Source organism: Aptenodytes forsteri, unplaced genomic scaffold (assembly GCF_000699145.1).
Source record: "Aptenodytes forsteri isolate BGI_AS27 unplaced genomic scaffold, ASM69914v1 Scaffold151, whole genome shotgun sequence".
Taxonomy (NCBI): domain Eukaryota; kingdom Metazoa; phylum Chordata; class Aves; order Sphenisciformes; family Spheniscidae; genus Aptenodytes; species Aptenodytes forsteri.
In genome coordinates this window covers 4197889-4213046 of record NW_008795939.1, presented here as the reverse complement: position 1 = coordinate 4213046, position 15158 = coordinate 4197889, and the positions used below count along the sequence as shown (strand labels likewise).

The following is a 15158-nucleotide window of genomic DNA, read 5'->3' as shown; positions in this document are numbered from 1 at the left end:
TGATGACACTCGTGTTTCCCCTTCAGAGAGACCCTTTCTGAAGCAAATTCCAGATTACTTATTAACTTCCCTCTAACCCCCCGCCCGGTCAACTGCACTGTGTGGGGGATATTCCTTGTTCACTCTGCCTTTATCGACATCAACTGGCAGGACAACAGGCGATGTCACACTAAGTCAGACGTCACTGCTGTCCTATTGGGAGGGCTCATCTGTCAATGCAACATGACCTTCAGACCAATTTCCAGTCACTTCTAAACACCAGACAACCTCCTTTTCTGCCGCTAAGCACCTCTTTGTGCTTTGCAGCTTCACTGACTCTTCTAAGACAAACCATTGCCCTTCCACATAAACTTCCGAATTTCTTGGTTTTTATTAGTTGCAGTTGGGCGAAAGAACCAGTACGTTTAATCACAAAAATAGTGGTTTAGCTTATAAACAACATGTTTACAGAGTGGCTGGAGAAAGGAGATGGGTTGTTTGGGTCATCAGTCTTAGTCATTTATGACTGCAAACTACTATGTAATAAGCAACCCCAGAAGGAAACAGAATACCACCCAAACATTTAGTAAACTTTAGACTTTGTCTCAGTGAAAAGCCACAAAAGTCACAATGCATCATGGGAACAGAGAAGACCAGTAGAATGTTTTTCAATAGTTTACTGCTAGTGTTCATCACAAACACTTAGCAAAAATCTACCTATGCAAAAGATCTACATGGGACAGAAAAATGAAAATAATCTTACGGAATCTAATTCTTCAACAGCAGAAGGGCAGCATGGAAAAGGAACAACAACAACAACAAAGAAGAAACCAAGCAGATTACTAGTCCTTAGAGACCATTACAAAAGCATGTTTTAGATATTAAGATATAAACTTACAAATAGTTTAGAAAAGGTAAAAGGGTGTTTCAATGTACAATACAAAAGTGAAAGACAAATCCAAATAAATAAAGATAATAAAAGAAAAAGCTCATTCTTAAGGCCTTATGTGTAGTGACAAACACCTACACAGTTAAGAAAAAACAGTAAGAGCTCACTGTTCCATGAGTGATTACAAGAATTTTGTTGTTGCCCATTACTGTCAATACTAAATAATAAAGTTGTCCTTTAAATCAGAACAGTTTCTAGGCTATCGACTGCTGAATGTCTTAGTACTCCACATCTTGGTAACTAGATTTTCTTTAAAGTTAAGGTCCACTACAGCAGCCACAGGGTGGCTATCTCTACCCAAAGGATAAAGTTTCAGTATTTCCCCCACTGGGAGAAGGGGGGCGAGAAAAATCCCAGAGCTGAAGTCCCTCACAATTCATTTGCAGAAGGCAGTTTGGGAGTCAAATTGTTCCATGCCCACTACCGCAAATCAGGCAGAACACCAAAGCAGATCGGTAGCTGTTATGTAGTTAGTAAAAACGGCATAGTATATTGTCATAGGTTAAACCATTTAATTACTAGGAAGTACTTCTTCAGCTTTACTTATAGAGGTAGCAGACAATACAGAAGAAATCAAACCATCCTGAATCCCGTAAAAGGTAGCTACTGCAAATTCAGTTAAGTTCTTCCAAGAACTTAATCTACGTGGCAATAACCCCTAGAAAGAACTGAAAGTCAGGAAGAGAGTAACTATATAAGCATCACTACAGTACGCAAGTGTTTTCATATCAGAGCAAACTACATTCGATCTGCAGTCAAAGGAAAAGAAAGTGTGAGATCTGTTATGAGAAATTCTAAAAAGTCCTCAGTTTTTTTCTTTTCAAAACATTGAGAGTAACAAGGTCACAAATTTGTAATGCATACTTATACGTGGTAAATAAGCATTAACTGCTCATGAACTGTGCTTGTGATGGCATTTAGGCCTCTTTTTTTGCACAGAAAAGAAACAATAGGCATAAGGGTAATGACCACTTGGTATTTTGACCCTGTTTGGAAACTCATTGACAGAAGACGCAAGTTCTTCCTTCAGCAAACTATTACAGCTGGTTTAGCTCTTCCTTTTTATGACAAGACTCTGTATTTATTCTAGACTTTCATGTAGCTTTCCAAGTGGCAATACAGCAGTTACATAATATTGAATTTACAACAATTACACAAAGAGGCTTTATTCCAGATAAACAGGAAGTTGTTACATGTATGCAAGAAATAACTATGCTTAAAGATTCAATTTCTGAATCTTTTCACAAGAAATTCTGCTCTTAATACAAAAAAATACTTATTTATACAAAACCCCCAACAAGTGTCATAATACACAGTGCCAACATTTATATGCAAGGACCTTAGATGTCAAATCAGGTTTTCAGAGCAGTTTAAGGCAAACATTGGTTTACCACTTCTGATTGCATATAGTCTCCCATCTAAACCTCAACCTTTTAGATCTCTGTCCTTTCAAAATTCATACTTTTAAATCGTTCCTCAAGCACATCAAAATCTTCATCACTGTCTGTACTGCTGAAGTTTGTATCAAAATCCAACTCATCCTTCAACCCACTGCTCTCTTGGCCATTTTTAGTAGTCACACTCTCAGTTCTGTCTTGTCCTTTATCAATCCTGCAGAAAGCAAGAAGATGTTATCACCACCCACTTTTGGAATATATTTTTCTTTTAAACAAGAATGGGATGAAGGGTAGAATATTCTACCAGGGATGGAAGGGGGCAGGAGGTGGGGAGGAGGAGGAGAGGGACCATAACCTAAAGTTACTTTCACGTTGAATAGGAAAGATATAAAAGACAGTAAAGGAAAAAGAGTCTGTGAAGGAAAAAAAAATATATATATGAATAGTTTGACCAACTAAGCAACTGCTGGCCAGTTGTCACAAACTAGTAAATTAATACAGGATTCTCAATAAAGAGAGAACTCTAGTAAAAGAAAAAGAAAACCAAAAGCCTGCTAAATATATTGTGGTAACTGTGCTCAGTATCAGCCTTTGTTTAGTTTTTCTGTTCATAAGTAACTGAATCATCAAATGACAGACAAAATGCAAACAGTAAATTGGCTTATGCATATTTTATGGTGCTCTATACCGAAATACATTTTGATGTGCTTTGTTCCCAAGGAAGATATGCAATTTACCCTTTGGTATTAAAATAAAGTGTCTTACCCAAGTAAGGCTTTTTTTGGCCCAGCCCCACTAACATCAATAGGCATTTCAGCCCTAGTTTCAGCAGAAGAAAGTGAGGGCAATGGCTCCTACTGATTCCTGTCAGGATTATTCAGAATACGGCATAAAGTACAACAGCTTCTTGGCAATTTCCAAACAAGCTTTATTAAAAGGGGAAGAAACAGTGCAGTACTGAAAATATGTAACCTATGAGCTACTTACGGAATTACTATTTCTTCTTCTTTTCCACATTTGGCACAAACTTCTAGTTTACCAGCACATGGTCGACAAATAATATGGTAAGGATCTTTTACAGTCTTCTGGAGGCACTTCACACTGTGAAGAGAAAGAAAACATGATTAAAAAAATATTTGTGGACACTTATTAAACATTCTGTGTTCAAAGACAATATAGACAAACTCTTCAAAGGAGGAACAACATGTTATAGGCCACTTTCATATGAAACAATCGGTGTGTTAACAAGCAGCACTATCAAAATCATTGCCTGTCTTCCCTCTCCTTTAACTTTTTCAGTAAGAATTATTAAAAGAACTGAAGAAGAAACAAAAAAATCAAGAATTTTTATATTTAAAGTGACAAAAGAAACCTTTCCATTCATTTCAGTAGGTAGTTTTACTTCAAAAGCTACGTAACTTCTTCTGGTTTAACGATAAAAGAAAATAAGAATATGGTATAAAAAGGTGCAAGCATTTTACAAATAAAAAGCTTTCAATTCAAACACTACAATGTCTTCCTCTTGAACTTCTCAGAGTATAAACAAAGCCAGTGCTGGACTTTGCTTTCTATGAACACAAGCCTTCACGGAACAGTATTCTGAACAAACCCAACCTAATTATGTAGAGGTTTTTGGCTATTCTTTTTCAAGATATGATAAAAACTCTGTAGATTAAGTAATTTCTAAAAGGCTATGGCTTAACATTCAGCTGACATTTCTAAAGCATCGTATTTTTTGAGAACAGAACCCAGAACTATATATCCCATGTAATGCAGCTGTCCTAAATGTCACTCACTCTTGGTTCCTCAGGCACTCAAAAGTCTGTCAGGACAGATTTAGCATACAGTTCTGAACAGTGGATTTGCAGACTCGGCTAAAACAGGCTGAAGAAAAATATCAAGTGTTTTTGCATTCCTTATAAGGAGAGATGCACTAACTAGCATCTCGTAAAACAGAATTTTTACTTGCTTTCTCAAATCCCATTCTTAAGCATTATCGCCTTCTCCTTACTATGCCCATCTAGGCTCTGCTGAGCTTCCGTTATTAAGATGTGCATATCCAATCCCGTAAGAAGCTGTAAGATCACAAGAATTGCTAATAGGACACATTTGACAAAAGCAAAGTCTGAACTGCCTAGTGTTTCTGGTCTCCTCTTCCCCCAGAAAAAACGTACAGTTAGATGTCACTGGAAATACTTACTTAGTTTGTTTTGTTTTGGTTTTTTTTCTTTCTTCTATGGTCAGTTGCATTAGTATTAAAAAAATGTCTACAGCTCTTCCCAGCCATGTCACACCAAACAGGGGCACTAGCAATGATAGATTTTTTTTTTTTAAATAGTTCAATCTGTAATACTTAAACGCTCGTAATAAAAGTAAAGTAGGGATAACTTGTGCTTGTACTAACAATCATAATTTTGAAGATGTTAAAAAAATAAAAATAAGTTGAGGTACGGAGAAGAACTCCATTCCCATCGTCTGTGACATAAAGAACTCATTTTTTTCCATATAGTCACATTTTTAATGTCTATAATGTGTTTACTTCACCCAGAAACTTCAGCCATTGAAAATCTTCATAGTCTTGTCCTTTCAGAACAGCGGCCCACTCAGCCATTGTACTGCTGTAGGCTGGGCTAGAAACCACCACCGGTAGAGCTAGAACAGTCTGCAGCCCAATTTACTTGTTCAAAAATATGAAGGAAAACATCACATTTTCTGTCATAAGCAGCTGTCCCACAACGCCACTTTTTCTATTTCCAATGCTTCTCTGATTTACATGCTTTTTTGCCTGCTTTTTTTCCTTTGGGGGTAGGCAGAGAAGAGGCAAAAGAACCAGATCCACCACCACGATTTGTTACAGCTCATTACTTTTAAACAGGATGCACACAGTCATTTGAGAAAGAGTTAAAAAAAGACAAATCCCAACTTTGGCTGTGGTGAACAGAACCCAGAATGTTTACTTTGAGAACCAGTGAGACTTCTACCTAATCAAATCTTTTTTTTTTTACAGGAAAGGGTGAAATTGTTTACTAAAACCAAAATATTTGTTGCATATGGTTTCATATTAAAAAATTAAAACTTCTCACATGTGAGGGATATAGTATGAACAAACATTCCTTCCCTTTTAACCTACTGAAAATCAAAATAAAATACACTGTCATTCAGGGAACTGCATGCATACATTTACAGAACCTCTTCAAGCAGTTCATAAGTATTTCAGAAGTATGTAAATGAGAATAACACACAAATGCAGAGTGAACTACTGTGACAAAGGTGGCTATATCATACACCACAGCCCAGCTGTAGTTTCTTTGAGTTCAGCGTTTCATTGTTGAAACACTGGCTGTGTCTGCAGCCACAGAGGTAAGGACCTCTGCAGCTGAGCAAGTAAGAAGGAAGCAGAGTATCCACTTCAGAAAATTAACCTATCACAAACCTATACATTATTTTAAGATATTTATCGCCTTTGTTATGTACTTATCCAAAAACACCTAATACAGAATGCTAAACATTTAATATTTAGGATTATACTTTCATATACAAAAAGAGAGAACATGCTAAGAGGTAATGAAATGCATGTATTGCAAACAATTTGTAGAAATTGAGGCCTCAGTAATGCTGAGAACAGTGCTGCTGCTGAGTTTTGATATGACACAAAATTAACGCCTTCCTCTCCTCGTTTCTCTACTAGATAGTCTTTGTGAACTACAAAAGTTTAGAGATGTGCAGATTTCTCTCGTATTGACTTGCAACGAGGCCTTGGAAAATCGTGTTACAACTGGTTCAGGTTCGACTTTTTGTTCAGGACACACTGACGGTTTTGGAAACTTACAGGTCCACAGTTCAAGCATTTTAACAGCGAAGAGGGATGCAGTTGCTCTTCCACTGTGTTTTCTTTTCAAAAGTTTAAGATAAAAGACTAATGAATTAGAAAATTAACATTGCATATATATTGTCATCGCAGACTCCAAATTTGAAGAATGTCATATAGTAGCGGTTACTGCTCGTGAGTTTCCAAAACTAGAATGTTTTCCAAAAAGTTCAAAAACTACACTATCGGTGATTAACACAAAGTATCTTAACTCACCATTTTTTAGGTTTTGATAGTAGTTTGTACTTGCTGAATTTTACCCGCCACTCCAAGATACCTTTGCAATGCTGACACACTCCATCATGAAGCTTAGCATTTATTTTCTGAATAAATAAATAAAAATGAAAGTAAAAATACATTGAAGATTTACAACTTTTATGAGTATAATCTTGCTTAGAAAGCATTTCCACCCATCATGTGATTAATACAGTATTTAGAAAGATGTTTGTTTGATATTAACATAAGCATTTCATATACATTTACTGCTAGTAATTTTCTTTAGTGGAAAGAGTGCTGAGGTAGTCTTTTACCTCGAGGTAGTCTTCATTATTATTATCATAATTTTAATATTGTTAATAGTAGTACTATTTATTGTTATTATATTGTTGATAACAGATTATTATAGATTGTTTTTTCATCTCTGGAGATTTTACAAAACAGATTTAAGTAGAAATCAGGCCTGAAATACACAGTTTTTGTCCAAAGAAGACAACTCGCAATACTTAACATTTAACTTGTTATTGCTCAAGCTACCATTATACTACATACTTTAAGTAAGTAGTCTCAGGGTTTGTTTCTCAGATCACAATAAAGTAGAATCCACACATTATTTGCAGTCAAATCAGTGAATGTCTTTTTCATCATAAACTTCCTTTATGAAAAAGTAGTACATTTTTGCTCTCAAGTATCTAAGATAAAAATCCTCAAATGGTCATTATGGTCATTTAAACTATGGTAAATTTTCAAGAGAATGCAAAGTTTACCTTAAGATCTTCTACAACATTTTGTGTTTAGTTTGCTCAGGAATACAAAATGTCAACTGGCCAGTATGATTTGCACAAAAGAAGTTATTCCGAGATGGGAAGTAGTAACAAACCACAGTTACCTTAAATAACAACCAACATATACTTGTACATTCAACTTACTTTTATTTCTTCTCTATCTAAAAATGCCAACGGTAACTTTATCTATCATATGGTTGTGTGTATTCATTCAGAACTTTAAAAATAGAAATTTCACAATTAAAAAAAATGCATAGAGCCAAAAAAATTCTACTGTGCCTTTTTTAAGACAGCTTAAAAATGGCTACCATACCAAAATTACATTATTAACATGGTCTAAAACACATCTGTTTCTTTGACTACCTAAAAGTTCATTGGAACAGATTCTGCATTAATTGGGATTAGAGTTTATGTTACTCTTTTACAAATAAACTGAAAAGTTATTCTATGCATACAGTAGCTTCTGAAGTAATTTCCTGTTTTTATGACCCACAGAGCTTCTCACTACTCCACAAAGTTCTACTTCAATACACTAGACAAAAGAACAAACCTAGCTTTAAAAATACAGTATCTTATTCTATTCCGAAAAATGTATGTGGCAGAGGAAATGCCACTTACGAGTGAGACTATACTATGGGACTTGTTTTCCATTGTTTCCATTTTTACTAAACTTCAGCGATTCAGTATGAGTTTTCCCATGGTGCGGTTAACTGAAGGTGTGGTGCTTTTTGCCTGGTTCAGTTAAAAGACAGTAAACTTTTTTCCAAATGATCAAATACAGACTTGGCATGTTTAAAAAAAAAAAAAAAGAAAGAAAGAAACAAACAAACAAGGTTTTGCAGAATGCTTGAATATTGAATACAGAAAGCTGTGGTTCTGATGTCAGCCATGCATTATGAATTAAATTTTCCAAGAAAAACAAGCATTTGGCTAATGTGGAAACTTTCTGAGAGAAGAAAATCATTGGTAAGTCCTCAGCAGGTATCTGTTAAAGGGCTGGCAATTTAAACTGCTGTCAGCACTGACTGTGTTTATTCTTTCAAAATTCATGCAATTTGAAGATAAGCCTTCTTTTCAGTGTTTGACTAGCACAAAGTAAGGCTCCAAGTAGTATAGCCTGAAAAAGCTTCTAATAACCTGCAAATTAGCCTAAACTTCCCAGTTCTCCCTCTCACTCTCCTGATTTGCATTAATTAGTAACGCAGGAGGGGAGAAAGACACAAACACTGTAATTTGTATTCCCAGGTGTTCTTTATTGTGATCAACTATTTTTACTATTGCTAAGGCAGAACCCAATAAATGTCGAAAGATTTCAATAGTTTAAGCTGAAGACAGCTGGGTGTCTTTCCAAAGGGAGTTAGCTTCCTTGCTGAAAACTACCTCGTTTCCAGTAACACATCCTGACATCACAGCTGGGGATGGGAGCCCTGTTACTAAGTGATGCAGGGACAGGCTCAGCAATGCGTAACGCACTTGGAATGCAAGAGGCCACGCTCAGGACTGCATGTGGCATAAACAGTGTAGAAGAACAGAATAGGAACTACTTTCACCTCTCATCTGAAGGAAATCCAAAGTTTGTCAGATAGGCAGCCTATTACAAATTCTGCTAAACATCTGCGATGGAACAAGGAAATATGCATAATTATTAGTAATGGAGCTTTATAAAGCTCCTCCCCCTCCCAATATGCTTATCATCGGGCTCCAGAATACACAACAACCATACGGTGATGAATTTCTTTTTTATTTTTGCTTTTTATCAGACAAGCTAAAACGCAAGCCATCCCAAATTCCAAAGATGCCTTTTCATGTTACTCATAGTATAGATCTTTGCATGAAAATACCACCTCATAGCAAGGCCAAGAGACTAGTCACGTGGCATAAAGACTATATTATTTGGACTTCTTCACCTTTGCTTCGAACGACAAAGCCCTGCTTCTTATCTGATGCCCTCATCCCAAAGGTTAGTCCTCCTTCTATATTAACACACTGTTTCACCACTGTAAAAGGTCTTTAGAAAGATAAGTAACACCCAAGAAGCTCTAAAGTAAAATAAAATTAATGTAATTCAATTGCACAGCAACAATCACATTACCCACATAAAGGCAATGAATGCCTATCAGAGCTGGTCTGGGTATTTAGATTACTTTTACACAGTCACATTTGAACTCTTCCGTTTTCGTGGTATGATCAGCAACATTTCAAATATCTAGCGCAAAGATGAAGAACATAGACCAAAACACTGCCTAAGAGTCTTTTGACACCAAATTAAATTGTAGCTATGAAGATCACGTTTACATGTGGACTCTTCAACCTCGTCACCTGTACGACCACAAATCTTACACAGCAACTCAAAGGAACTACATGGTATCTGCTCAGAAGGTAACAACTGGAAGAAAGACGACAGCTTTGAAGTTCTAATTTCCTCCTTCTAACAGGCACACATACAGCACAGTCTCTTCCTCTCCTTCAGCAATTTCCTGGATTTTTTACTCCATGGTGGCACTTCAAGTATGCGGTGGTGTAGTTAATCATTGGCTCAGAACATCTGAATATGAGAGAGACTATGACTCTACAATCCTTCTACCAGGCTGTTGATTTAGAAAGTCAACAGAGAATGATGGATTGATGTAAAGCAAGCAAGCAGGGAGATCTACAGAGTTTAACCTTGACTTGTGTTTGCCTTCTAAGTTTATTTTGCTCGGAAAAAAATGCCTGATATTTAAATGTTACTATTACTAAAACAAGTTGATAATTTACTGTGGTTTTCTACACTCAATTCAACATTTCCTTTGAAAAGGAAAAAAAGTATCGTATCACTTTCAAAAGCAGCACAGACTTGAAGAAGCAAAGTTAGCTGTCCCTAATTAAAGATTTGGATAAGCTTCAGATTTTTTAAATCACCAAAGAACATGTGAGAGTAAGTTCTCCTAACAAACTAGAAGAGAAACTTTCCTGGTATCTCAGTTCCCAGTCAGAATGGGGAAGTTATTAGTTAAAGAAATCCCTCTGCTGCTTACTTTTCCTATTAACTTTTTAATATATTTTGTACATTGTTGAAACGTTCATATATTCTTATTTTCTTCCTTTTGCCCATTTAATAGCTTGCTTTCCTTTAAGGGTACAAAAAAACAACCACCCACACAAAGACCTGAACAAAGTTTGTCAACTTCATTATTCCCTTCCAACTTTTCTACCCAGCTTTTATACAGGTAGTTAGCTCTCATACACAAAGAGGTGGTAGTGCTTATGGTCTGAAATGGATTTCTTGGTGTGAGAACTACTCTGACAGGTTAGATTCTGTTTCTGTTACAGCAGTTTTTCTATTTTTTTTTTACGCCCATTTCCCTGTTTTAGTCAATACCTCCTTCCTCTTTTCTTTTGCCATACTTCCCTCCAAGGACAAGTGCAACTCATCCAGTGCTTACAGTATGTCTGCATATTCTCCAAAGAAACTACAGTTATGCAGTACAGACATACATGAACAGTCTTAAAGTATACAGTCACAAAATATTCCATGTGCATATTATATACACACTGTCAGGTCAACTACATTAATGAAACAGCATCCTCTGTATGCTCACGTAACCCAATGTTAAATCATTTAACAACCCGCCAAAAGCAATTCAGAATGTATTAAAGTAAACACATGCACCTACACCTACTAACTTGGCACACAAAATAATCCCCAGCTTAAGCTAGCATTAAAGCACTCAAAAGCAAGATGTAATGATGGGGTTTCAAAGAAGCCTCACTGTCTGTTTGGAAGTTTCTAATTATGTGTGAACCTATGGGTATTTTGATTTACTCTATTGAAAGCAGACTCCTACTACTGAGCACACATCAGTGGTCTATTCTGCTGTAAATGAATGCAATGTCAATGTCATCCATAAACTTCCTTGTCAGAAGCACAAGTGATACTGCTTCAATCAACAAGGCTGAATGCAGCATTTCTGAATGACTACACTTCTCAGAAAAACAAAACTCCACAGGATCTCCAGCGCATGACTACAAAGCAGTTAAGAGCAGATCAGTGCAGACTGACAAATGTGAAACTGTGATACGAGACACCAGCTTTTCAGAGTTCTAATATACATTTCACAGGCTGAAATCAAGTTCCTGAAAGAGCTTCACTTGCTCACATATTGTATCAGTATTACTTTAAATTCCATTTTCTACAAAGATATTTTCTCATCTCTTTCTAAAGAAAAGTGTATTTAACATTTTAACCGAAGCCTTAAAGTCTTCCTTAAATCCATACTGGTTACGTATGGATGGCTATATAGCTAGCATTTAAGGCCCTTCTGTGATTTATTGCTATGGACTTTAAAACACATGAAATCAAAAGCTTTCTCTAAGCCAAATTCCAAATGGCCATCTTGGAGATCAAGATGTTTAGCTTTTTTCAGATCAGTGACCATGGATCTGAAAACATGCAAGTAACCGGCGAGAGAATGTACACACTTGGAAGGACCAACAGTCAACTCCCATCCTCTTCCCCACAAAGAACTGAAAACACACTCACGCGCTCTCCCTCCCCCGCCTCCTCTCCCCCTGCCCCCCGAGTTCAGTTAGAGTCCAGAAGAGATGTTATGCTTGCTCCTCTTCTCCCTACATGAAAGGCTATAACCCAGGCCTGAATGCACTTCTGAACCCAGAAGAGGAGGAGTGGCTGGAAAGTAGACTTTAGCCTACCAAGGTACTCTATGTTGCAGCAAGAACAGAAACTCCAATACTGTTATTAGAGAATCCCAATTGGCTACTGGTTTATTTATATCTCCCTCTGAGCTCCAGGTCACAATCACTGACTCAGCATTTAAGTTCTGTATTCACCTGTTCTGTTCCTACTGCCTTCCCACAGTCTCCACCGAAACAAGTTATTTATCCATACAGCCAGCTGAAGAAGTAGCTGACATCAACACTATGGTAAAGCTGAGGTCCAGAGTTAATAACCTCTGAAATTTAGGGAAATGAGGATTATCATTCGGGGCATACTTATTGAGAGGAAAGAAATGGAGAAACAGATCAGTCATTTGGGTGTAAATGTCAATCACTTTGTGGTTTACCATCTTATTACAATGGAGTTCTAAATGTTCTCATTGAATGCTATTTGCTTTCATCTCTAGAGCTACTCCAGCTTCCATGTTGACTTATGTAATATACTTTACATAAAATGTATTATTCATATAACATAATGTATATTCCTCAGCTCAGTGCCACAAACAGCTGTTCTGGAATATACCATGTAAACCAAGCACCCATAAACAAATTCCAAGATTCAGTGACTAACAACACAGTGTGTCTTACCCTGTCCTGGCTCCTCCTTCTTCAGTTCATCCTAGGATGCAAGCTTTCCCAGCACTGTTGTAGGCAGTTACCCAAATACAGTAGAGAGGCAGTGTACTTTGCTGCAAGGGCGTTTCACCTCAACTAGCTTATCCCAGAGTAATGCTGTAGTAAAGACTGATCATTAGAGAAAGACAGATGGATCTTTCAGCATGTTCTGCAAGTAATCAGATCGATGGTCTTTAAAAAATGGATGCCAAGGTCAGTGTCAGACAGAGAGCACAAAACATTTCAAAAAACCACAAAACAACTGGATAATGACTGCCAGCAGGGAAAAGTCAAAAGACTATTAGATCGATTTTCTCTGCAGATACTGCTTCACTGAGAAGCAGCAATAACACTGCAAATAACTACCTCAACTCCACCCACAGTACAACCTGAAGCTACTGTAGTTAATATTCAACATTGCTAATGCAATGCACAAATGCAGCAGGAACAAAATTTTAAGCTAAAAAGCATTCTGCAGCCTTTCAAGATAGTATTGCATTGGACAGTGTATAACAGTAGTCAAAGATAGGCCAAATATCTAAAAAAAAAAAAAAAATTAGCAGTGATTTACAGAAGATCCACCCTCTTTCAGCAGCTCTGAGCATTCTTCTGATCTACCGAGCTAGTGAGAGGTGGAAAGGAAGAATGCCCCAGTCCTGTATCAGTCCCTGTGATCAAATTGCTACTATTTCTTCCTTTCCCTCATCACACCATCTGTGGCGCATCTGATCATTCAGGGCTATACAAGACAGAGATGCAAAACTGTCATCATTCAGCATAGTCTGTATCTAAACTATGACATTAATAATCACTTAATCTTTGTTATTCTAAACTTCTTTTCACATTTCTCAAATAGTAGAATCAGGCCTAGTCATCATTATAAAGACCCCTGTATACCCCTTAGCACTAGAATTTGTACATGACGGTATGCCAAAAGAAAAATGCATCCTTTGCCTTTACCACACATTATCCAACCCCATAATAGGAAGAACCTTCTTCAAGAAGCTTCTTCCCTGTGTTCAGCCATCTCCATGAACTGGCAGGCATGGAGAGAAAAGAAATCATTCACTTGAAACAGAAAGGAAAAAGACACAGTTCCATATCACAGTTAATGCCCACAGTAAATCTTGGCTACATTCAAAAGCTTTTAAAAAAAAATTATTTATTTGAGTGCATGGTACTGTGTAGCCAGTTCTATATGATATAAAATATTAAAAAAGGGAAGAAAAACAGCCATGTGGGTATTAAAGTGATTACTTCAGTTACAAAACCGATGTCAGAACTCAGTTTCCTTTTGAAGACTTTTTTGATAGACCAGCTCTCTAGGATATTTTTGTGTATGTGTGTAGAGGACAGACAGGAAAATGACTCTTCTATCAGGGATCATGCAGTGACTCACACAATAAATAACACTGGCGCTGCTTAGAGCCCCAGGAAAGCAGCCTGTTCAACTTGCAGAACCAGTCCTACAACAACTGGGGGAAAAAAACAAACCCCAAACCCACAAAAAAAACAAACCTCCCTCTTTGGTGCCATTGCTTTAACTTACTACTTCCTTCCCCTCCTCTCAGTTCTTTTCGACAACTCAGTCAGGTTCAGTTAAAGGGATATTGACACAACAGCAATAGCACCAGATAAGCCTCTTCTAGAATGCTCATCTTGTGTTTTGTTTTAGTCATCTCTTTCAGTTTAGCTTGTAAGACAAAACATACCACTTCCGTGTTGTGACTGCTCAGGCACACTGCTTGGTCTTCATCCTCTCCGGCACTGCTATTATGTTACCACAACTACAAACACAGAGCATGTTCCAAGAATATATGGTAAACCATTACCTTTTCCTTGCTTAGAAACAAAAAAGACAACAATGGTCTTTTGTAACAATAGTGTGAAAAAACCAAACCACGATAACGTGTGTAGCAAAAGCACTGATAAAACAGCTAAAGGCACCTTTCTATGTCACTACCTGGAAAAGCCCCTTAAGATTTTTTTTAAGCCTTAAAGCAAACATGAGTCTTTTTTAAGCTGTCTCCAAAGTATGCAAAGAGAAACTTGATATTTATATGGGTGATGGGGGGAGTTGTTCAAAATAAATTCTCAAAATGTTAAGATGTCTGAAGTAAGACCACGTAGCCACAAACTGAGCAGACCAAACACCTTTCAAGAAGTCACTTGTTATTCATTGTTATCATTCAATGAATGATAACATTCATTGCAGAGAACGTTTGCTTACTGCACTCACTGCACAGAAGTAAATGCTTTATTTCAGTCTTCCTCTTAGTAATTCTTTGGCTTAACGAGGGCCTTTCATGTCATGAATATAATTCAAGTATCACACAACGCGTTTGCTTGTGCAACAGCCTAAGACACGGGGCCAGGTGCCAGCTGACCGAAATGGCTTGTTAGGGACTACTCCCTTAACACCGCAGTGAACCTTTCGGACAGACCTGGGCCAAAGGTTTCTCCACCGCTAAAATGGTTTCTCGCCTTCCACTGCTGTATGGCTTCGTTTGCCGTGCCGAAGCTCTTCAAGACCTTCCGGCAGAAGACCGCAGAGGGACAGGCCATCGCTTCAAAGGTGCACCCAGCAGGCCGAGGCTCCTACTATTAACGCTGTCGGCACCGAACCCCTTCCG

General features: G+C 37.4%; 1 protein-coding gene across 1 annotated transcript; it reads right to left on the bottom strand.

The window, feature by feature from the left end:
* Window positions 1–2081: 2081 nt before the first annotated feature.
* Window positions 2082–15090, bottom strand: CUNH9orf85 (chromosome unknown C9orf85 homolog). Its single transcript, XM_009285300.2, has 4 exons — window positions 15010–15090; window positions 6410–6516; window positions 3313–3426; window positions 2082–2539 (listed from the first exon to the last, which is right to left on the bottom strand). The coding sequence occupies exons 1-4, from the start codon at window positions 15088–15090 to the stop codon at window positions 2362–2364; spliced, it is 480 nt and encodes a 159-aa protein (XP_009283575.1). The 3' UTR covers window positions 2082–2361.
* Between the last annotated feature and the right edge of the window lie 68 nt (window positions 15091–15158).

Excerpts from the sequence above, each read along its gene's own strand:
- CUNH9orf85 (XM_009285300.2), bottom strand. The coding sequence starts at position 15,090 with ATGGCCTGTCCCTCTGCGGTCTTCTGCCGGAAGGTCTTGAAGAGCTTC. Across the intron at positions 6,517-15,009 it reads AAGCCATACAGCAGTGGAAG|AAAATAAATGCTAAGCTTCA; the intron begins GCGAGAAACCAT and ends TTATTTATTCAG. Across the intron at positions 3,427-6,409 it reads CTATCAAAACCTAAAAAATG|TGTGAAGTGCCTCCAGAAGA; the intron begins GTGAGTTAAGAT and ends TTCTCTTCACAG.